The 24,329-nt window shown below is 44.1% G+C and overlaps 1 protein-coding gene and 1 pseudogene across 2 annotated transcripts in view; one reads left to right on the forward strand and one right to left on the reverse strand.

The window, feature by feature from the left end:
• ACAD11 (acyl-CoA dehydrogenase family member 11) overlaps window positions 1-13,158 on the forward strand; it is a 219,130-nt gene extending 205,972 nt beyond the window's left edge. For both annotated transcript variants that reach the window (XM_073630360.1, XM_073630361.1), the window contains exons 19-20: window positions 3,575-3,684; window positions 12,292-13,158. In XM_073630360.1, the coding sequence (XP_073486461.1) occupies window positions 3,575-3,684; window positions 12,292-12,403 (222 nt within the window). In that variant the 3' untranslated portion in view covers window positions 12,404-13,158. The remainder of the gene's footprint in view (window positions 1-3,574; window positions 3,685-12,291) is intronic.
• A 9,069-nt stretch (window positions 13,159-22,227) lies between these two features.
• On the reverse strand, window positions 22,228-22,346 carry LOC141146330 (5S ribosomal RNA; annotated as a pseudogene).
• Window positions 22,347-24,329: the final 1,983 nt, after the last annotated feature.

The raw sequence follows: 24,329 nt of genomic DNA on the forward strand, positions 1-24,329 counted from the left end.
GGATGTGTAGTGTTAGCGCTTCAATCATCCCAACACCATGGTTTTAGGATGATTGAAGCACATTGTTTCTAATATTACATTACAGAACATACTTAAATTGTTCGACTCAGCATAATGCAGAATCCGTGGGAGCCCTGAGTTGCCACCAGATGCAGCTTGTCACTATCCTGCCACCAGGTGCAACTTTCCACTGTTGCAGCCTGCCACCAGATGCAGATTATCACTATCCTACCACCAGATCCAGCTTCCCACTGTTGTGGCCTGCCACCAGTTACACACTGCTCCCACCAACCCTCCCTCTGCTAGCCTGCCACAGTGCTCCCCCCAAACCCTCACTTGACTGCCACAGTACCTCCTTCCCTTGCTAGGAGAAGTTATAGGAATAGGAAGGAGAGAGAGATGGGGGGCATGGAAAAGGAAGGTAAAGGATGACGGGGAAACATGTGGGGGGGAGACAGAGGGAGCAAGGGTAAGAGAGACACCAATAGTGTCCACACTCACCTCACACCCCAGCCCCCACTCTCACCCTATACACCCCCAGTGCCCACAGTCACCTCACACACCCCTGGTGCCCCTACCCACATCTCTCTAGGGCAGCGTTTCTCAACTCCAGTCCACAAGGCGCACCAACAGGTCATGTTTTCAAGATTTCCCTCAGATGAAATGGCTGTGGTAATTAATAAGGCAGTGAAACTGATTAAATCACCTGTGCAAAATAATGGAGAGCCTGAAAACATGACCTGTTGGGGTGCTTTGAGGACTGGATTTGAGAAACACTGCTCTAGAGGACAATTGTCATCTGGGTGTTGTAGTTGGCCTATAAAAGGTGCATACCAGCCATCTTCCATAGCACCCAGCAGATCACCCTGGCATCACCCAGCAACATCTCTGCAGTGGGGTCTGGGGCTGATAGATAGTAGGTGCCCAGTGTCTGGGCTATGTTACCCCCGCCCTGGCTCTCCTGCACTCCCTTCCAGGTATGGATCGGGAAGCTTGCAGCAAATGGCTGTGAATCTGCAGGGCAAGTCTCTCCTCCTGCTTCCTCCTCCTCCCTCCTTAAGGCTGTGGCCACAGGTTAGAAAGAAGGATGCGGCTGTGCAAGAAGGGGGAGGGGGAGCTGCAGCCGTGCACAATCCCAGAGCGAGGCAGGGACAGTGCGGGGAAGGATGGCAGGGTCTCAGGTTGCATCGGGGATGATTGACAGTTCCACTCAGCATGCTGTCAGGAACAGCACTGAGTCAGCAGTGAACAAGGTTGGGAGGGGTGGCGTCGCGAGGGGGGTGACGCCACCCCTACTGAAAAATGCGGCTAAAGGCAAACGCCTTGTTTGCCTCGTGGTAGATACGCCCCTGGGTGTATGCTGAACCTGGGTTGCCTGAGTGCAGGAAATATGGCTTTGTTTATGCTGAATAGGCTCAGGCGGCCCATATGCTGGAGCCCTTAGCCCGTGTGCAAGAGGCCTCATGGATTGTCCATTGTTCTAGTTTAAGAAAAAGCAGGTATGAGCTATCAGCAGTATAGTAACGTTAGATCCTGGAAAACAGAAGTTTTATATGAACTGTGACACAATATAACACTTTTCATTCTTGATATGGATATTCTATGTGTATAAAAATCATATAAAAAATAAATGCATTCCTATAGCATATTAAATCTTCTTGACTATTCTATAAACATAAATAGTGTCCTCTATCTGCACTGAGTAATATTTAAAAAAGGAAGTACTTGGGTGGCCTTAGATTTCACAGAAGTGCCAGATAGGAGCTTTCATTTATTTGTTTTAAATAAATGTGCAAACCTTTTCATCCCCTGGCGTGTTAAAGTATGCCTGTAATTTTCTGCTGTAATTCAGCTGCTGACAGCGGTCTTTTTAACTTTTATAGTTTGAAGATACACTTGTTTAATGCAATTAAAATACTTAAAACTATGTTTCTGTTTCTGTGCTATCTCTTGCTCAAACACTGTAATAAATACTATGGCCATGGAGTTCAGATACAAATATCTAAAGCCAAGATGCTTTGTTTAATAGAGTAGGGAAGTGTTTAAACCTCTGTCAGATTTTATTTAACTGTCCATGCCCTCACTTGGGAATTTGACCTCTGTTTGTTCTGGTGACTCTTATCACTGACATAGAAATCCTACATTTTATGGATGTCATTAGAACAGGAGTAGAAGGGGAAACTTCCTATAGACACATCTGTTTTGGTGATAACTATCTGAGAGGGGCTTTCCACTGACTTTGGACAGATTTCCTCTTACTTCCTATTGTGTCTTCAGGACAATAAAGGGAAGTATCCAGAATGGGACACAGACAGAAAAAAAATAAATCTTACAGGGGATGTAATCCTTCCCCACTCTAACCTAAAATAAAAAAAACTTTGATTTTGGATAAAGTTTAAGCAGTTTTTTTTTGAAGATTTTGACCTATTTGATTGCTTTGTCTGGCCAGTAATATTTTGATGGATTCATTATAATAAAACCCCAAATTTAAGCCCAAAGGTCTCAAGAAAACTACCCAGGGAACATCAGAAAGATTAGACCTCCTCCAGTGGAAGAGGAGGTCAGGTACCACATAGCATCTATAGAAATATTTTTAATTTAAGTTAAAAAAAAAAAAACACTTCTGGATTCATTCACATGGGTGCAGACTGTGGTACAGTGCGCAAAAAAGCCATTTGTTTGTGTTCAGAGTGGCATGGAGCTGTGTGTAGGTTGCCTATGTTAGCAATGGAGACATGACAGACAGACATGCAAAGATGGGTGTACAGCTCTGAACGCACAACTTGTCTGCATTTAGGGCAGCGATCCCATCCGTAAAACGCTTGTCACATTCCGATGTGTGGGTGAATCCCTAAAGCTTATTCATCTTCACTGACTAACATGGGCTGCATGCAACTCCACACTGCTCCAAATGCATAAAGGAGCGGCTTTTGGATGCTGTATGGATCTCTGCACCTGTGTGAATGAGCTCTTATAGTAGATTTGTAATTCCTGAGTGTTTTCAACAGAAATATTTCTATTTTTCTGTATGTTCAAAAATGTAATATCATTTTTGAGATTGAGTAAAGCCAAATTTAAACGTTTTCCATCTCACTGCAGTGTTCTTTTTAATATTTATTTTAAAAACACAGACTGCACTGAAAACCAAATGGAATATAAATAAATAAAGGTGGCAAAATCTCTCTACAAGCTTGTTCACATGTGCTTTTTCCATTTGACAGATGGTGAGTGATGTATTACCTCTTCACCACCTACTTTAACTCCTTGAACCCTGCACTAGTGCACCACAACTGCATTTATTGCACTCAATTGCAGAGCGGCCCCATTCCCTCGAAAGTGACAGAGGGTATAATACCTGCCGTGGATGTGAAGCAAAGCATTGCTTCCGCAGCATGTTTTTACCACCCCCCAACCTCACATGTGAATGAGCCCTAAAAGCTGAATTTTTTTTTTTCACCTTTACTGTAAGTTAAGAGTAATAAAGTTTTATTCTACTAGTGCAAATTCCTTAATTTGAGAGCTCTCTATACAAGCTGTATAATATTTATCTATTTTGTTTGTACTTTTTTTGTAGATTGCAATGATCAAAGTGGTGGCTCCTAGAATGGCTTGTCAGGTGCTAGATCGTGCAATTCAAGTCTTTGGAGGAGCTGGAGTTTCCCAGGATTTTCCTCTGGCTTTCATGTGAGTTTGTCTGTGTGGTCACAGTGGCTTGTTAAAATTGATAAAAACATGTAAAGGTTTTACCAAAATCCTCTTTCCATATGATTAAAATTCTTATTCATAATGCAGAGACAATAGTATGGAAGCTATATCATTTAGGGTTGCACCGATACTAAGCATTTGCATGAGTATCGGTACTCGTGCAAATGCACCCATACCTGAAACCAATTCAATCAGGCCTCGGTTCTTTCAGCTGTCAGCGGGATTCCCCCACTGACAGCTGAAATGTAAAGAAAAAAAAAAGCTGGTAATTATCAGTTGTTAAGGAGTGGGGCTGCCGCGTCCTTAACAACCGATGACTCATTCAGCTGTCAGTGAGGTTCCCCTGTTGACAGCTGAAGTGTTAAAGAAGTCCTGCAATTGGAGCTGTCAAAAAAAAAAAAAATCAGCCAGGCAATGTTTATCAACAGCCACTGAAACACTTAGCCCGCTTTCACACTTATACGACTTGTCCCACGATTTTGGACTGCAAAATCGCATAAGTCATTCTCCATGATTTAGAATGACTACGTCTTCAAAGTAGTTCCTGCACTACTTTTTTTCTGAAGTCGGATTCCGTATTAACTGATCCGACTTTGGCATGCGACTTGTGCATAAAGGGGAACTCCATGGCAATTTTTTTAAAGAAAAAAACAGCATGGGCTCCCCCTTCATGAGGATACCGGGCCCTTCGTTCTGGTATGGATTTTAAGGGGTCCCCCCCAAAATCCATACCAGACCCTTATCTGAGCACCAGCCTGGCCGGTCAGGAAAGGGGGTGGGGATGAGCGAGCCCCCCCCCCCTTCCTGAGCTGTACCAGGCCGCATGCCCTCAACATGCGCCCCCCCCTACCCCAAAGCACCTTGCCCTCATGTTGATGAGGAAAAGGGCCCCTTCCCGACAACCCTGGCCGTTGGTTGTCGGGGTCTGCGGGCGGGAGGCTTATCGGAATCTAGGAGCACCCTAAGTGAATGAGTATGGGGTACATCGTACCTCTACCCATTCACCTGGGGGGAAAAAAGTGTCAATAAAAAAAACACACTAGACAGGTTTTTTAAGTAATTTATTAGGCAACTCAGGGGGTCTCCTTCCGACTTCGGGGGTCTCTTCCAACTTCTCTGCTCTCCGGTGTTTTCTCCCGCTCTCCGATTCTTCTCCCGCTCTCCGGTGCCTTCTGCCGGGCTCCTCCGCTATCTTCTTCCAGCTCTTTTACTAGCGTTGGCCCGGTCTTCTCCGTCGTCTTCTTCCCTCTTCTCTTCTTCCGATGTTGACACGACACTCTCTCCTGCTGTAATGCCGTATGCGTGGTGCGCAACAATTTATATAGGTATGGGGTGTGGTCACCGAGTGATGTCACCCGGTGACCCCGTCCCCTTATGATGTCAGAGTCCCATCATGCCCCGGGCTGTGACATCATAAGGGGCGGGGTCATTGGTGACATCACCCAGTGACCACGCCCCATGCCTATATAAATCGTTGTGCACCGCGCACACGGCATTACAGCGGGAGAGAGCATCATGTCAACATCGAAAGAAGAGAAGACTGGGCCAACGCTAGTAAAAGACCTGGAAGAAGATAGTGGAGCCTGGCAAAAGGCACCGGAGAGCGGGAGAAGAATCGGAGAGCGGGAGAAGACACCGGAGAGTGGAGAAGTTGGAAGAGACCCCCCGAAGTCGGAAGAAGACCCCCGGAGGTGCCTAATAAATTACTTTAAAAACCTGTCTAGTGTGTTTTTTTTATTGACACTTTTTTCCCCCCAGGTGAATGGGTAGGGGTACGATGTACCTCATACTCATTCACATAGGGTGGGGGGGCCGGGATCTGGGGACCTGCTAATTAAAGGGGGCTCCCAGATTCCGATAAGCCCCCCCGCTCGCAGACCCCGACAACCAACAGCCAGGGTTGTTGGGAAGGGGCCCTTGTCCTCATCAACATGGGGACAAGGTGCTTTGGGGTGGGGGGTGCAGGGCCCCCTGCCCCAAAGCACCCACCCCCCATGTTGAGGGCATGCGGCCTGGTACGCCTCAGGAGGGGGGGCGTTCGCTCGTCCCCACCCCCTTTCCTGACCGGCCAGGCTGGTGATCGGATAAGGGTCTGCTATGGATTTTGGGGGGGACCCCACGCCGTTTTTTCGGCGAGGGGGTTCCCCTTAAAATACATACCAGGCCAGAGGGCCCAGTATGCTCATGAAGGGGGAACCCGTGCCGTTTAAAAAAAAAAAAAAAATTGGTGTGGAGTTCCCCCTAATTATTTGGTAATCAAAGTCGCGTCCCTGCTCATTGAAATCGTACTTCAAGTCGTGGGGCAAAGTCGGATCCACAGTCGTATGATTGTCTTGTCAAAATCGTGGCCGTGAAATTGCAGCAAAATCGTGCGACTTTGGAATAGCACAAGTGTGAAAGGGGTCTCAGGCCGAGTTCACACTAGTGCGACAAACGCTCCGACATTGGGAGTTCATGTCGCATGACATGTGAAAATCAATGTTTCCTTATGGGAGCCATCCTAACTGGTCCGACACAAGATGGTCCGACTTTGAAAATGCTCCCTGTACTACTTTGGTCCAACTTTGATCCTACTTCAGCCCATTGACTATCATTGAAGTCGGATCAAAGTCGGATCGCCGTCTTGCATGATCCAACTTTGGCATGCGACTTGTGCTCAGATGATCTTGAGGGAAAACTCTTCGCCAAATTTTAAATAAAAAAACGGCATGGGTTCCCCCTCCAAGAGCATACCAGGCCCTTGGGTCTGGTATGGTTTTTAAGGGGAACCCCCTACGCCGAAAAAATGGCGTGGGGGTCCCCCCAAACCCATACCAGACCCTTATCCGAGCACACAGCTCGGCTGGTCAGGAAAGGGGGTGGGGACAAGCGAGCACCCCCCCTAAACCGTACCAGGCCGCATGCCCTCAACATGGGGGGTGGGTGCTTTGGGGCAGGGGAGCCCCCCACCCCAAAGCATCTTGTCCCCATGTTGAGGACAAGGGCCTCTTCCCGACAACCCTGGCCGTTGGTTGTCGGGGTCTGCGGGCGGGGGGCTTATCGGAATCCGAGAGCCCCCTTTAATAAGGGGGCCCCCCGATCCCGGCCCCCCACCCTATGTGAATGAGTATGGGGTACATCGTACCCCTACCCATTCACCTAGGAAAAAAGTGTCAATTAAAAAAAAACACACACTAGACAGGTTTTTAAAGTACTTTATTAGGCAGCTCCGGGGATCTCTTCAGACTTCTCCGCGCTCTCCGGCCTCTTCTCTGCGCTCTCCGGTTCTTCTCCCGCTCTCCAGTATCTTCTGCCGGGCTCCCCTGCTATCTTCTGCTCTTTTGCCTGCTCTTTTGCTAGCGGTGGCCCGGTCTTCTCCGCCGTCTTCTTCCCTCTTCTCTTCTTCTGATGTTGACACGACACTCTCTCTCACTGTAATGCCGTGTGCGCGGTGCGCAAGAACTTATATAGGGATGGGGCGGGGTCACCAGGTGATGTCACCTGGTGACCCCGCCCCTTATGACGTCACAGTCCCATCATGCCCCAGGACTGTGATGTCATAAGAGGCGGGGTCACCGGGTGACCGTTGATTGGCTCAAATCACAGCGAAAGCACTGCGCTGGTGGCACACGTGCACGCCCCAGACCCAGTGCATGAAATTGCGTACAGGTACGTGATTTTGCATAGGAGGGCCACCCTGCCGCAGTATATTTGCGTGGGGCAGTCCTTAAGGGGTTATGTAATGTTCCTTTGTTTACCCCCTTATTAACCCTAAATTTACTCTAGTTAGCCTTAATTAACGCCCTATTCGCCTCCATTTAATTATTATTTTCCTGCTAATTTTTCTTTTTGTTACACTTCTATTTTAAAAACTATTACTATAATATTTTTACACCTTTAACGCATATTTACACGTTTCATCATTGTTGATGACGCCACGTATAAAACAAACATCACAAGTTCACGTCATCACATCAACCAACCCAAGTGCAATACAGTTAAATAATGTTAGGCCTGAGGAGGAGCAACTGAACAGAACCTCAAAACTAACATTATTTTGTAAACATTTTTTAAATAATGAAAAAAAAAAGTGCTAGCTTCTAGTTCAACTTCTTATGAAACTCGTGAAAAAAACATTTTTCACAGACCAAAATTAGGGTCATTCCAGGATGGCAAGGCCAAGGAGCCAAGGACTTAGCAGCAGTAAGGCCACATGCACAATAAAGCTCAAAGTAGCTGCTCCTACAGGCGTTTGAGCTCCCTGTTTTTGAACCTTTCGTTTGCCTATAGTGTTAACTCTGTGCTGCTCCATATTAGGCTATGTGTCCCCCATGCATTGCACGTTGAATCACCTATAGTGTGCAATGTGCACACCATAGGTGATTCACTTTTTCACAGAAGGAAAAAGGTTGACGCTAAAAAAAAAACACTCAAATGCCAGGTGGAGTAGTTGCTTTGAGCTGCACTGTGCAACTCTGCATGATGCCTTACAGTTGGACAGTAACAGGCGGTAGATTACTTTTCCAATTCAAACGCAAGTGGAAAGTTTTTTTTAAGAAACAAGAATCTCTGCATGTTCAGTTAGAAGTCTGTTTCTGGTGTCAGTCAGAATGTGTGACCCTGCACTGAACAATCTCTCACTTTCCACACTACTGCAAGGAGCTGAAAGATATTTTTGTGCCATTTGGGCTAGAGTGAGAAATCGCAGTTTATTGACTGCCCAATACTCAAGAGGTTTGTCCGAACGAGGCACAGTGACCTCTCCAAGATATGCTTCTAGTTGTATGGTAGCAGCTGTGGGAGCACTGTTCTCAAATGTAGATGAATAAGCAATTTCTTGAAAAACACTGTCCACAGTCACACCGGTACCTGGCTGTTGCTCAGTGCGAGGCCTTTTGGTAGCTGGTTTCTCAAGCACCTCAGGTGTAGCTGACTGTGCCTGTAGTACCTGTACAGAAGATATTTGTTGCATTTCCAGCACGAACATCTCTTTGGCCTGCCTGCCAGCATCTGCATTTGAGAAGAACCGATCTTTATACCTAGAAGAAGAAAAATACAAGACATTAGACAACGTCATGCAAGCAAAGCAGCAACTGTGGAAGCTTGCTGTGGGGGCACTGCTAGAAGGAAAGGTGACGGCGGGGGACATGGCGAAAACAGTTGTCTGGCCTGCTCTGTGCAAAACCATTACACAGAGGCAGAGCAGGTAAGTGTGTTTGTCATTATTTTTGTGTTTTGTATGAAGGTGAGATTTACAGTGTTATCACTTGCATTACAAAATTTTTTTTAATGCAAGCGATAATAACACTGTAAAATATCACCTTCACTCAAAAAACAAAATCATATCATCAATATTCAAATAAAAACAATGCAAAATAGCAGCCAGCAATAAATAATTGATTACCTTGGATCGAGTAAAGTAGCAATGCAGTAAAGTGGATTTTGCTCCATGTCAGAGAACCGTTTCTGCAAAACACCAAGCAATGTGTTCTTCATCATTTTAACACCGTGGTCATCATCCACTTCTTTAGATAATAATCGCTGTAGCACAGTCACTGCAGGAATTACATCCGAGGCAAAAGAATCTGAACAACTCACATGCCGAGTCAACTCTTCAAAGGGAGCCAAGATGTTGATCATCTTCTCCATGAGATTCCACTGATTTTCAGTGATCGTTGCAGGCAGCTCATGTTCTGACACATACTCCAATGGCCTGTTTTTGCAGCATGTAAAAAGTGCTGTGCCTGTTGTATTTTGCGCCCAACTCCCACAGCCTGCTGCACTGTGATAAAAGCCCCTCTGAGACAGCCAGCTGCAGTGTATGTGCCGCCATGCTGGACAGTGGACATTATGTTAGGCGAGAGAGAGACACAATGTGGGACAAACTAAGTGTAACACAGGCCGGCCGCCATGTTAGGCAAGAGAGAGACAATGTTGGACAAACTTACTTAAGTATAACACAGGCCGGCCGCCATGTTAGGCAAGAGAGAGAGAGACAATGTGGGACAAAACTAACTATAACACAGGCCTTCCGCCATGTTTTGTGAGCTTGCTTGAGCTTCTGTATGATTGTTCTGCTCTAGATAGACTTGGAAAGAGAAAACACTTCTGTCAAGTTTTTATTGCTCTCTGTAAGCTTTTTGGGAGATTCTCCTTCACTTTTTAAAATATGGGAAACAGTTGTTGAGGGAACAAGAAGACAAAGACAGTAATAATAACCTGACAGAGATTTTAACTCTTCTCCATTTTTCAAAACAAAACATTTTTGTTGTAGTCATTATTCCAGCTGGTAAAATTTACCATTGCTTCCTGCTTTGACAGGAAGTGAGGGAGAACTGTCCCATGAGGCACAGATCTCAAATAACAGCAGATAAAAACGTGCTTTAATCCCCAGAGAGAAAAGGAATATAGAAAAAAAAACAATAAAAAAAAAAAAAAAAAAAAACAGCGATTCTAATCATTCCTGATGTTGCTACAAAACAACAAAAAACACTTTGACTGGAGTTGTGCTTTAATTTTAGTTAGCCCTATTGTAATATCAGGTAAACATTTCTAGACCAGCCACATAGTCCATGGTACCACCAGCCTCAATAGCTTGGCAACTTGGCATAATTATATAATGTGTTTAGTTTTTGGGCGATGTGCGAAAAGAAGACTAAACTCAAACACAAAGAAAAAGAGTTATATAGGAAAATAAAAACAACTTACCTGAAGTTAATTCTACTATAGACAGAGGAGTCCTGCCACTTAACCCATTATCTGTGACCTTTGAGCATGTACTGAACCTTCAGTAATCCTGGCAATAAGGCCATAGATAATGTGAGCATTGCCCCTGTTCTACTTTTACAAGAAACTTGTACCATAAATTCTTAACCAAGCAAAGCTGATACAAACAAGGTTCTTAACTAACCATGTCCAGTAAAGAAAGCTGGTTGTATAACGTATACAGCTTGAACAGTGCATGGCAGGTTAAAAAGATAACATATATTGTGTGACCGTTGCATGAAGGCATTCTCTAAAAGTGTGTGCATAGTATGCTTTAATTGGTGTGTCAAAATGGACTTTAGCACTATTCTCCTGGATCAACTAGCAAAACAGCTTCCTGTGAAGCATTAAATCAATTCACTTCCAAAACATTGGATGAAGCAAAGAAATGTTGTCTGGTGTCCATTATATACTAGAGCTGCATTTTATCCCATGTCCAGCAGGTCTATATAATGGTATTTGAATGATGGTGTAGGATACATTCACATTTTGGTCCATGTCCAGCACTGCTCGTGTGTTTTTAATAGTAACTGAAACACAGTGGTGGAGAAGGATCTGGAGGTTTTGGTAGATCATAAGCTCAATAATAGCATGCAATGCCAAGCTGTGGTTTCCAAAGCGAGCAAAATTCTTTCTTGTATTAAGAGAGGTATGGACTCCAGAGAGAGAGAGAGATATAATTTTGCCCCTGTACAAATCATTAGTAAGACCTCATCTGGAATATGTAGTTCAGTTTTGGGCACCAATTCTCAAAAAGGATATCAGGGAACTGGAGAAAGTGTAGAGAAGGGTAACCAAACTGATAAGAGGCATGGAGGAGCTCAGCTATGAGGAAAGACTAGAGGAGCTGAATCTATTCCCTCTTGAGAAGAGAGGAGATTAAGGTGGGATATGATCAACATGTACAAATACTTAAGTGGCCCATATAGTGAACTTGATGTTGAGCTATTCATTTTAAGGTCATCACAGAGGACAAGGGGGCACTGTTTACTTCTAGAGGAAAAAAGATTTAATCTCAAAATACAGAAAGGTTTCTTCACAGTAATGCCACGTACACACGACTGGACTTTCCGGCAGAAAAGGTCCCACGGAATCATTCCATCGGATATTCCGATCGTGTGTGGGCTTCATCTGACTTTTTCTTCCAAAAATTCTGACGGACCTAGAAATAGAACATGTTTTAAATCTTTCCGACGGAATCAATTCCTATCAGGAAAACCGTTCGTCTTTATGCTATTCTGACGGACCAAAAACGACGCAAGGGCAGTTCTTGGCTACTGGCTATTGAACTTCCTTTTTCTAGTCCCGTCGCACATCATAGTAGCGCTCTAAATGATCGGACTTTGGTGTGATCATGTTTAGGCAAGTCCGTTTCAGTGGAACTCTGTCGGAATGCCGTCGGAAAAACCGTCAGAGTTTATTTTGACGGAAAAACCGGTCGTGTGTACGCGACATAAGAGCTGTGAAGATGTGGAATAGCCTACCTCCAGAGGTGGTTCTGGCCAGCTCAGTAGATTGCTTTAAAAAAGGCCTGGATTCTTTCCTAAATGTACATAATATAACTGGGTACTAACATTTATAGGTAAAGTTTATCCAGGGAAAATCAGCCTCTTGGGGAAAAAGGAAGGAATTTTTTCCCCTGCTGTAGCAAATTGGATCGTGCTTTTCTGGGGTTTTTCGCCTTCCTCTGGATCAACTGTGAATATAGGATTGTGTATATGGGATTGTATTTTATTTATTTTTTGGTTGAACTAGATGGAATTTTTTCAACCTGACTAACTATGTAACTGAATGATTGTATATTATAGGGTCCAAGTATTCCAAAGTCTCTGTCTCTTCCAGGTATGCAGCAGCTCGAACTCTCCGTATTGCAGATGGCCCTGATGAAGTTCATCTCTCAGCCATAGCGAAAATGGAGCTTATGGAACAAGCAAAGCTATTTTCCAGAATGTAGATCTCTCAAGTTAGCCTTATCCACCTGCCTTAATCTTTTCAACAAAATTACTGAGCCGTTCAAAGTAATCAAACCTAGCTAATATTTTCTACTAATTTATGTGTAATGACAATGAACATGTTTGCTGAGATACTCCTTGTTTTTTCATGCAGTATGATTTTTTTTTGGTAAGAAGATACTTATAATCTTTATCAGCAAAATTACTGCCAGCTATGTGGCGTATCCTCCAGTATTTGTATAACCACATAAACGATTTGCTTGTTTGGAAGCAATAACAGATTCCATCAAGCTTATTGAACTGGAAAATAAACACAGAAATACATACCAGCCAATCAACAATATTTTCCACTGATGTAAGTAAGATGTAACGTAATTATTAATGATATTTTCTTACATACTTGTTTAAGGGTTCATATACACAGACTATTTTATGCATTTGGAAAAAATGTCACTGGTGCATGTGCTGGTAAATGCTAATGCAAAAGAAGCATTGGCATTTACAAGAGTACGGTCATGCGCGACCATTCACTTGTATGGCAGGCTGTATGTGGCACATGCATATCCTTGGGTGCAGGAAAGGGCTGGGAGTTTTACACTAGACATGACAAAATGCCTAAAATCATCCATGTGCATGAACCCTAACTGTAATTAATCCTTGCTTATTGTTTTTTGATTCATATTCATGTCATTAAATAATCAAGGAAGCTTTCTCTAGCAAGAAAGTAATTGTAAATAAATTTTACCTGCTAAGGTGTCATGGACTACATTTGTTGCATATACTGTAGATATAATGAAGTGCAGTTATAATGGGGGAGGATTCAGTGCCTCTGTTTTATCCTTCTTCCGGTTCACACTGTTTATGCCCCCTACCCATTTCTCTATGAGGAAAACCATTGAAATGAATGGCCTAATGTAGCCTGGACATTGCATTCACCATTCAGGATGATGCAGCACCATGATATCCCAGGAGAACGTGTATGTTTTCCGAGTGTATTCTTTTAGACTTAAAGGTTGTGGAACACTCTGCAGATGTTAAGAATACAGTGCCTTGCACAAGTATTCACCCCCTTGGCATTTTTCGTGTTTTGTTGCCTCACAACCTGGCATTAACATGGATTGTTTGAGGATTTGCATTATTTAATTTACAGAACATGCCCACAACTTTGAAGATTTTTTTTTTTATTGTGAAGCAAACAACAAATAGGACAAAATAACAGAAAAAGTCAATGTGCATCTATTCACCCCCCTAAAGTCAGTACTTTGTAGAGCCACCTTTTGCGGCTATCACAGCTCCAGGTTGCTTTGGATAAGTCTCTATGAGCTTGCCACATCTTACCACTGGGATTTATGCCCATTCCTCCTTGCAAAACTGCTCCAGCTCCTTCAAGTTGGATGGTTTGCACTTATGAACAGCAGTCTTTAAGTCTGACCACAGATTTTCTATTGGATTGAGGTCTGGACTTTGACTAGGCCATTCCAACACATTTACATGTTTCCCCTTAAACCACTGAAGTGTTACTTTAGCAGTGTGCTTGGGGTCATTGTCCTGCTGGAAGGTGAACCTCCGTCCTAGCCTCAAATCACACACAGAGTGGTACAGGTTTTGCTCAAGAATATCCCTGTATTTAGCACCATCCATCTTTCCCTCAACTCTGACCAGTTTCCCAGTCCCGACTGCTGAAAAACATCCCCACAGCATGATGCTGCCACCACCATGTTTCACTGTGGATCGTGGGGATAGTGTTCTTTGGGTGATGTGATGTGTTGGGTTTGCGCCAGACAGTGTTTTCTTTGATGGCCAAAAAGTTCAATTTTAGTCTCATCAGACCAGAGCACCTTCCTCCATACATTTTGGAAGTCTCCCACATGCCTTTTCGCAAACTCAAAACGTGCCATTTTGTTCATTGCTAAAAGTAATGGCTTTCTTCTGGCCACTCTGCCATAAAGCCCAACTCTATGGAGCATACGGCTTATTGTCGTCCTATAGACAGATACTCCAGTCTCTGTTGTGGAACTCTGCAGCTCCTCCAGGGTTACCTTAGGTCTCTCTGCTGCCTCTCTGATTAATGCCCTCCTTGCCCGGTCCGTGAGTTTTGGTGTGCGCCCGTCTCTTGGCGGGTTTGCTGTTGTGCCATGTTCTTTCCATTTGGTTATGATAGATTTGATGGTGCTCCTAGGGATCATCAAAAATTTGTATATTTTTTTATAACCTAACCCTGACTTGTACTTAACAACATTTTCCCTTACTTGTTTGGAGAGTTCCTTGGTCTTCATGGCAGTGTTTGTTTAGTGGTGCCTCTTGCTTAGGTGTTGCAGCCTCTGGGGCCTTTCAAAAAGGTGTGTATATGTAATGACAGCTCATGTGACACTTAGATTGCACACAGGTGGACATCATTTCACTAATTATGTGACTTCTGAAGATAATTGGTTGCACCAGAGCTTTTTATGGGCTTCATAACAAAGAGGGTGAATATATACGCATATACCAATGATCAGTTATTTATTTCTGAAAAATAGTTTTATGTATATATTTTTCTAATTTTACTTCACCAACTTAGACTATTGTGTTCTGATCCATCACATAATTCCGATTAAAAAAACAATCAACTAAAGGCTGTAATGTAACAAAATAGGTAAAAAGCCAGGGGGTGAATACTTTTGCAAGGCACTGTAGCTGCTATGCACCACCTTTTCACATCTAAAGTATGTAAACACAGTCTTCACATTTTCCTACTTGCCGTATTGTTCTACTATGTTTTTCAGTATGTGAGAAATGAGCATGGTGATAAATAGAAACATATCCTTTGCCAGTTTTTTGCTAATCAAGGTATTGTGCATAATACAATACATTTAATGGAGAAAAAAGATGTTTAGAGATTAGCTATTTGTGACATTGCAGATTACTGAGATCATTAAGAGGCGATAAATGAAAGACAACTTTTCATAGCAATGTCAGTAATAATGGTATACATGATGGTACACAAATGTAATTGAGGTTCTTTTTCCCTTTATTAGGAAATCCTACATTACTGAGAAAATGGAAAAGGGTTTAGCCAGATTTGATATTGTTTGCTAATATTACAACATCAGTGTATGCATCCATGAAGCTTAATCAGACGGTTTTCATTTTTGATAGCAGATGCTAACAGGTCCTAAAACTACTGGGTTTCTTATACCTCCTAAGACCGTTCAGTAACTTTACCAATCTGCATAAATACATTTATGGCATGCCACAATATACAACAACAGTATAATTTTTCCAAATAAGTACCTTTTTTTCCATTAAAAAGTGTCACGCTTACCCCTAACGCAGGTGGTCAGACACTATAGCTGGCTTCTGTGTTCCTTACCTATAGCAGCCCCTAAGGCAAGCAGGCAAACGGGTACTTGCAGTTGGCAGACAGGCAGAGTGGTTTAATGACAGTCCAGGTACAAGGCAGGCAATGTTCATAATAGTCAGGGTCAAATCCGTAGTCAAAAGGCAGGCTGAGTTCAGACAGTAGTCAATATGCAATCCGAGGTTGTCAATGAGGGGATCCAGAGACAGAGAGGGATGCATCATAGCCAAAACCAGGATGGTGGAATGAAACCAGCAGCTGTCAAAGAGCTCTTGACAAAAATAGTCCTTGAGCTCCACTAAAGTTTGTTTGCCTAGACCAAGAAGATGTCATCTCTCTACTGCAGGCAGGAGGACGTTTTTCAGTCACTTCACCTAATGTTCAGACTGCAACATTATATCTTTGTAAGATGTCACAGGGTGAGAGGTTGGCACTGATCTCTCTCAGAGATGTGTACACAGCCAAGAATTACAAAGCACTGTGATTTACATAATTGTGTCATCTCAGCCCAGGATGTAGAGGCTGACCCCAGATACTTCAACAAAGATGGCTTCATCAGTCAGGAATGGAAAGCAAATTAAGTCTTTGTCATTAGGAGTCCTGTGATCTCAGAGTGATCTGTGAGTGAGACTTAATAATTACATGGAAGTATGTTAATGAGTTGCCACCTCGAGGGTTCAGATGCAGGCCGCAAATGACACTACTGCATCCTAACCATGTGTTACACTTCCACCTCCCATGCAGGCACTCCACATGAAATATACAGTATATCCAATGTTAAAGCAGAGGTTCACACAAAAATGGAACCTCCGCTTTTCGGAACCCTCCCCCCCTCAGGCATTTGCACCCACTTCCGGGAATAGACTCGGGAATAGAGTCACGCCCCTTCACCCCCCTGCTGTCTCCTGGGAAACACACAGGTCCCAGGAGATAGCGGGGTCCAGTTAGGACGCGCAGCTCGACACACGCATGCGCAGCCACAATGCTTCACTTCCTGATACCCTCACCGAAGATGGCAGTGGCAGCAGTCGAGAGCCGAGCGATTGATCGGCTTCAGCTGCCGACATCACGTGCACCCTGGACAGGTAAGTGTCTATTTATTAAAAGTCAGCAGCTGCAGTATTTGTAGCTGCTGGCTTTTCATATTTTTTTTTAGGTGGACCTCCTCTAACTTCACAATGTGAATGTGCATAGAGTCAGGTGGAGATACAGGGGTGCAGGCACCAGAGTAGAGTAGTTGGGTGATAGGTAGAGGGGAAAGCGTCACGGAGGCTGGTCCTTGGCTGGAACATTCCAATAAGTACGCCTTGTGGGGTGGGGACAAGGGTAAGGAAAGACAGATCCTTGTGGTAGGGGATTCATTTATTAGAAGGACAGAGAGGGTTGTCTGTCACAAAGACCATAAGCGCCGAACTGTATGTTGATGTTGTTTACCGGGAGCTCGGGCTCAGCACATCGCGGATCTGGTGGAGAGATGATTGGGTGGGGCTAGGGAGGACCCAGCTGTTATGGTGCACGTTGGCACCAAATGACAAAGTTAGAGGAAGATGGAGAGTCCTAAAAAAATGATTTCATGGACTTAGGAGCTAAATTGAAGAGAAAGACCTTCAAGGTAGTATTCTCAGAAATCCTATCGGTATCTCGAACCACGCTAGAGAGGCAGCGAGAGATCAGGGAAATGGCTGGGAAGCTGGTGTAGACCAAAACCCAAGGTAAGTAAGTTGGCAAATCCAAATTGCAAATAAACTCCATCCATGAATGGTCACTAAATAATTAAACTATGTATACCAATGTCAGTGCAAATGCAAACACCTCATATACACTTTTGTGCTAAAAATGATTAACAAAATAAATATACTTTCATGCAAGGTAAAAAGAAATTGTGCAGAAAAAAAGTCCATAAACGTTGTGCAGTTCTGAGTGTTGGGGAGCTGATTTCCCAGGGAACACCCTGTTGTTACCATTACACCTTGTGCAGACAAAATTAACACCACACACTCACCAGATGGCGATGAAGTCATAAAGGCACGTGGGTCTTTAGGGAGACCTATCTCAATGGTCCTGGTGGTTTCCCGATGTCAATCTTTACTCCTGATATCACTCCAGTGGATTCAGAAAGCAGGCGGTATAATTGGATGGGAAATAGAAACAGAGAGCCCTCTCCCAGAGGTTCTCTCTGGGGGAATCTAGGATGGAAAAGGACCTGGGAGTCCTAGTAGATGACAGGCTCAGCAATGGCACGCAATGCCAAGTTGCTGCAAGCAAAGCCAACAGAATATTAGCATGCATTAAAAAGGATATTCACTCCAGAGATAAAATGACAATTCTCCCTCTCTACAAGACTCTGGTCTGGCCGCATCTTGAGTATGCCATCCAGTTCTGGGTACCAGTCCTCAGAAAGGATGTGCTGGAACTGGAGAGAGTACAGAGTAACGCTATGGGGAAAGACTACAAGCATTGAACTTATTCTCTCTGGAGAAGAGACACTTGACAGGGGATATGATAGTGATGTACAAATACCGTACTGGTGACCTTAGCATAGGAAAAAAACTTTTCTTTAATCGTACTTCAGAGCCATAGTAATTACTAAATGGGTTATAGTCCACCTTCAGGTGCTGCACACTGGCACACCCTAAACAGGAAGTTGCCTCCCTATATAACCCCTCCCACTACTGAGAGTATCTCAGATTTTTTTCGCCAGTGTCTAAGGTTTTGGTCACGAGTGAAGATGTGCTGTGCTTAGCTCCTCTGGAACAATCCTTGCTGGGAAAAGCTATGCAGCCGTATCCATTCAAAGTGTCTTTTAGGCTGAATTGAATGGTACCTGGGCCTCGTATCCGAAGAAACGAGGTTTTGCCTGTAACGCTTCTCTTTTTAGAGAGCTGGACCCTGGGATCCAGTACTTTTGGTATTAAGGCCATAAAGTTTTACTGGCAGGGTGCTTTTTACAGGTCCAGGATTGTGGGTTCCCCGAGGGTGCCTGGTTCCTGAAGGTTTGTTAACGGAACCCATCATGAAGGGTGAAGATTGAGTCTGTTGGTTTTACAACAAAAAACCCTGCGGCGGGAAAGGTAAGTGGAGTTTTTCTAAGGAATTTTTAAATTTTCTTATGAAATGTCTCCTTTAAAGTAAATGTTGTCATGCCTAAATGTCACCACTGGGGGGCTGCATGGAGCATGTACCTTCTCATGCTTTGCTTAGAGTCATGCTATGTCACAGAAGCAGCAGACTTTTTTCCTCCGGCTAGCAGGCAGACCTCCGGTAAGTTTGGGGGGTTTTGCTTCCTTCAGACACCCCCACCTGAGTTGAACTCTTCCCCTCTTCAGGAGGCTGAGGATAAGGGAGAACTAAAAACGATCGGCAATGCCGTTTTCCTTTACCGCCCCTACACGGCGGCGGCGGCTTCCAGGTCTCCTCCACGCCATTCCTCCCTCACTCAGCCGATCCTGTCAGATCGGAGACCCATGCTCGCGTGGGAAAACTCTTTTTTGAAAAAGAAAGGTGGTGGGGGCGGGGCTTAGCACGGCGTTGGCGTCCTCCAACGCGGGAGTGTGGTTTTTTTTTAAAAAAAAGAAAAACTCCATTTATGCTGCCTGCAAAATTGTCGGAGAGACATAAGAGCAAAGAAGAGCATGAAAGAGGTTTTGGTGATACAGGAATTTCCTATTTGACACATTTACTATTTGCATCAGGCTGAGCATTAATAGCAGCGGCAGTAGCTGGACTATTGCTCAAGCAGTAGATGCGATTTCTTCTGGTAGTACTTCTGCTTTGTGCATTGGGCTATGGTCAGAAGGGGGGTTAAAACACCCCCAAAAAAAGAGCTAAAAGGGTCTCCCTCAAGCTCTGGAAAGCCTACTCATCTCTACAAATAGCATCCTCTCCTGAGAGGGGGTGGCTGGTCAGAGTGAGCATCAGGGCCATGAAATGTCTGCAACTGTTTTTAACACCTCAGCCCCTGTTTATATTTTATTTAGCGACTTTAATCGCGGTGTCAAAAGGTGTCAAATGCGGGAGAATCAGCTGTTCCAATCTTAAGGTGACACTAAAGGTTTGAATATTTATTTTTTTAAATAACAAACATGTCATATTTACCTCCACTGTGCAGCTAGTCTTCTGGGGTCCCTCGGCGGCTGTCTCGGCTCCTCCCTGCTTATGATAACCCCCTCTGGGAAGTGCTCTCCCAAGGGGGTTACCTTGCGGGCGCGCTCCTGAGTCCTGTATTCGGCGTCCATAGCCGCCGACTACAGTACTCGGCCCCGGCCCTTGCGTCACTGGAATTGATTGACAGCAGCGCGAGCCAATGGCTGTGCTGCTATCAGTCTATCCAATGAAGAGCCGAGAAGACCGAGCAAAGGAAGAGCACGTTCGCGACACATGACTCAGGGCTCAGGTAAGTAAAACGGGGGGCTGGGGTCCAGTGATCGTAAGATGTTTTTTTACCTTAATGCATAGGATGCATTAAGGTGAACAAACATGAACCTTTACAACCCCTTTAAGATTGATGGTGCAATTTCTTGCTGAATGATCGCTCCACATTTATGTTCCCTTAACTGAGTATTTGGGTTCACTAAAGCCTCCTAAGGCTGTGCATGCCTTTTCCTGTCCATTCATTGCTGGAAAAGCTTTTTTGTATCTGAGAGGATCACCCAGATAAGCATTTTTTTCCCTCCTAAAAAGTTTTCACACTTTATCCCATGGTGGAGGAAATTCACTAAGTAGGGTATACCAGCAATTAACGCTGCTATATCCACTGTGACTGAGTTTGACTTGTCCGGCAGACAATGCTCAAAATGCTTAGGGATCCAACGGATAAAAAAGGTGGAATTCCTATTGAAAAAACAAAAAAAAACACTTTTTTTCTCTGTGTCACGTACCTAGTGATGAGCCCAGAATGCAGAAGGAGACCTCGCTTGTGTCCCTGACTCGCGGCCCCAGATAGAGGAAACAGGAGGCACGGGAGTCTAAGGTAGCACGAGTGCCTGGCAGGATCAACAGCCGGTGGATGGATCAGGAAACCTTCAAGGAACTGTAACCGGATGAGCAGATCTAGGCAGCAGGAGACAGGAACCAGCTGGAACCAGGAATCACAGGAGCAGGTAGGTTGCACTGGGGATGATGCACAGAAGGGTCAGGCAAGCCAGGTCAAACCAGACGGTCAGTACAGGAACAAGTGCAGAAGACAGGAACGGAGTCACAAGGCAGTCCGGGTCGGTAGCAGGCAGGCACGGATGGACCAGAGGATGAGGCAGAAGCAGAGTCGTAGACAAGCCGGAGGTCAGAGGCAGGCAGAAGGCAGGGAAAGTCACAGGCCTGGCGCCGGTAACCGTGCGCGCGCACGCTCTCGCGCATGCGCCCACAGGCGCGCATAGGCAGGTGAGGAACCACTGTTTCCAGGCAGCCTTTCCTGACACTCTGGCAGATTGAGTGTCTCAGCCTGTGCTGACAGTAATTGCTTAATCATTGAGAGACCAGTTTAAACAGGTGTTCAAGGATATCCTGCTCAGGTGGCCCAGGAGGCAGCTTTAAGTTTGCAATAGTTGCTATGAGAGATTCTATCCTTCAGGCCTTGCGCCCTTCACTAAGCGCCTTGTAAGAAGCTCCTGGCTAATCTTCCTTTTGCAGCGAAACAGCTAATTGGGGATGTTTTGGATAATACATCCAAAGAAATTCTAGTGGAAAGCACCCCTTTTGCCATTTTAGAAAAAGAGTAAATGTATTTTTGTTTTAAAGCTCCTTCTCCTGTGCCAGAGGCAGCAGCCTCCAGGCAGTCACGGTGGCCTCCACCGCCAGGTTCAGTCGAATAGGGGGAATTCTTCTGCAGTTCTCAAGGATCTAGCAGGAAGGGTGTTGAGACAAATGGGGGCCTTCCTCAATAGCTTCAGGGTGCAAACTGGAGTTCCAAGAGTTCCCGTCTCCTCGTTTTCTCAGATCAAACATTTCTAAGGATCCAGAGAAAAAGACAGTGATCATGTCTGGGATCCCCCATTTTTAACATATTGACAGGAAGATATGGGGGTGAAGGAACCATTCTCCCGGGAACAACTGCTGGTGACTCAAGTAGTCCGCCTGCCAATTTTCTATTCCTAGAATGAAGACTGCCGATAGGCAAAGTACATTGTTTTCTGCCAAAGATAGTATATGATTCACCTTTCTCTGGACCGCACAACTTCTTGTGCCCCCTTGGTGATTAATATAGGCCATTGCTGTGGCATTGTCGGATTGAATCCTGGCAGGACAATACCGTAAACTGAACGTTCAGGCCCTCAGGACCAAGAGCTCTGCCTGAATTTCAAAATGTTAATCAGCAAGGCCATTTCTGATCTGGGCCACTTCTCTTGGACAGTTGCCTCTTGCAGGACTGTTCCCCAACCTAAACAAAAAAAGTTGGCATATGTTGCTACCACTTCCCAGGTAACTAAAGGAAGGATTTTCCACTTAGTAGATTTTTGGATATTAACCATAAACTGAGGCTCTGGTGCACCCAGCCTACAGCACCTGGTATTTCCAAGTGGTCTCTCATCCGGGTACTAACCAGGCCCGACCCTGCTTAGCCTCCAAGATCAGACGAGATCGGGCGCTATCAGGATGATGTGACCGTAGGCTTTGGAGTCAGATACATTGGGAATGTAGAGCTTGAACCCTTTGTGCAAACTGTTGTAATTCCTACACCGTTCACCTGATTTGGATGTAAATACCCTCAAATTAAAGCTGAAAGTCTGCAGTTAAAGCACATCTTGTTCGTTTAATTTCAAATCCATTGTGGTGATGTATAGAGCCAAAAAGATTAGAATTGTGTCGATGTCCCAATAATTGTGGACCAGACTGTACAATGTACTGTTGACATAAACACAAGCACACTTGCACACCACAGGTTGAACTGGATGGACTGATGTCTTTTTTCAGCCTTAGCAACTATATAACCTACCATCAATGTGGATTAAAACAATTCTTGGAAATATGAAAGTCCTTTCTTGTATTAAGAGAGGTATGGACTCCAGAGGGAGAGATATCATTTTGCCCCTGTACAAATCATTAGTAAGACCTCATCCATAATGTGCAGTTCTCAAAAATTATATCAGGGAACTGGAGAAAGTGCAGAGAAGTGCAACCAAACTGATAAGAGGCATAGAGGAGCTCAGCTATGAGGAAAGATTAGAGGAGCTGATTGTATTCCCTCTTGAGAAGAGGAGATTAAGGGGGGGTATGATCAACATGTACAAATACGTAAGTGGTCCATATAGTGAACTTGGCGTTGAGTTATTCACTTTAAGGTCATCACAGAGGACAAGGGGACACTCTTTACGTCTAGAGGATAACAGATTTCATCTCCAAAAATACGTAAAGGTTTCTTCACAGTAAGAGCTGTGAAAATGTGGAATAGACTCCCTCCAGAGGTGGTTCTGGCAAGCTCCGTAGATTGTTTTTAAAAAGGCCTGGATTTTTTCCCAAATGTACATAATATAACGGGTACTGACATTTATAGGTAAAGTTGATCCAGGGAAAATGCGATTGCCTTTCGGGGGATCAGGAAGAAATTTTTTCCCCTGCTATAGCAAATTGGATATTGCTTTTCTGGGGTTTTTCGCCTTCCTTCTGGATCAACTGTGGGTATAGGATTGTGTATATGGGATTGCATTTTTTTTTTTTTTTGGTTGAACTAGATGGACTTTTTTCAACCTGAATATTTAACTATAACTAAATTAAATGGATTGAGATGTGGAAAGAGTACAAATGAAAGTTTGTCTTATAGTCAGTAAGTTCAGTTGTTCAAGCATCTGGTTATTTCATTACCATGTGGACGGACATTTCAGTGAGCTGAGCATTTATGGCCTAATCTGAGGGCAGCTTTAAATTGGCATTTGCAATTTGTAAGGTTAATTTAGTATTTTAATTTTCACCTAACTCTTAAAAGAGTTGTTTCCATTACCTGGCTTAAATCATCCTGACATTGGGGATTTCCAAAGGAATTTTAAGGGAGTGAGGATGTGGACAGATCATTTTTGCAGGAAATGAAAAATGGAATGAAAAATATTTTTGATAAAATATGAGGTTCCCCTTTTCATGTGTTATTGAAATTAAAAGATTAGATAGTTAACTTTTCACCCTATGTGTTTTAAAATACCAGATGGTAAAATTGAGCATCTGTGCCAACTGCCGGTGTTCTGGGCTGCTGATTTATCATGGAGTTATAGATAAACCTTAGTCCAATCCCAAAATTATTCAGTTCGTTATAGTAGCTCTAAGATAAGGTGGTAACATCAGCAGATATACAAAAGGAGTAGAACCCAAACAATAATGTTGAACACCCTTTTTACTGCACCATCAATGCTTTTCTGTAATAATTAATAATTACGCATATTTTTTGTAATAGCAAGCAGTGTAACTACCTAAGTTTGATCTTGCAGTCAACTCTCCAGCAGAACTCAGATTTGCAGAGGATAAAGTAGCTTAAGAAGCCAATCAGTTGTGCTGCAATGCTCATGGCATAATAATGAACACATTGACAGAGGAAGCAGAGTGGCAGTAAGAATAGGCTCATCAGTGTGCCATTTTATGTGGCCCTTGCACCCAGGGACTTTTTTTTC

The sequence above is a fragment of the Aquarana catesbeiana genome, linkage group LG05 (genome assembly GCF_042186555.1).
Source record: "Aquarana catesbeiana isolate 2022-GZ linkage group LG05, ASM4218655v1, whole genome shotgun sequence".
NCBI lineage: Eukaryota > Metazoa > Chordata > Amphibia > Anura > Ranidae > Aquarana > Aquarana catesbeiana.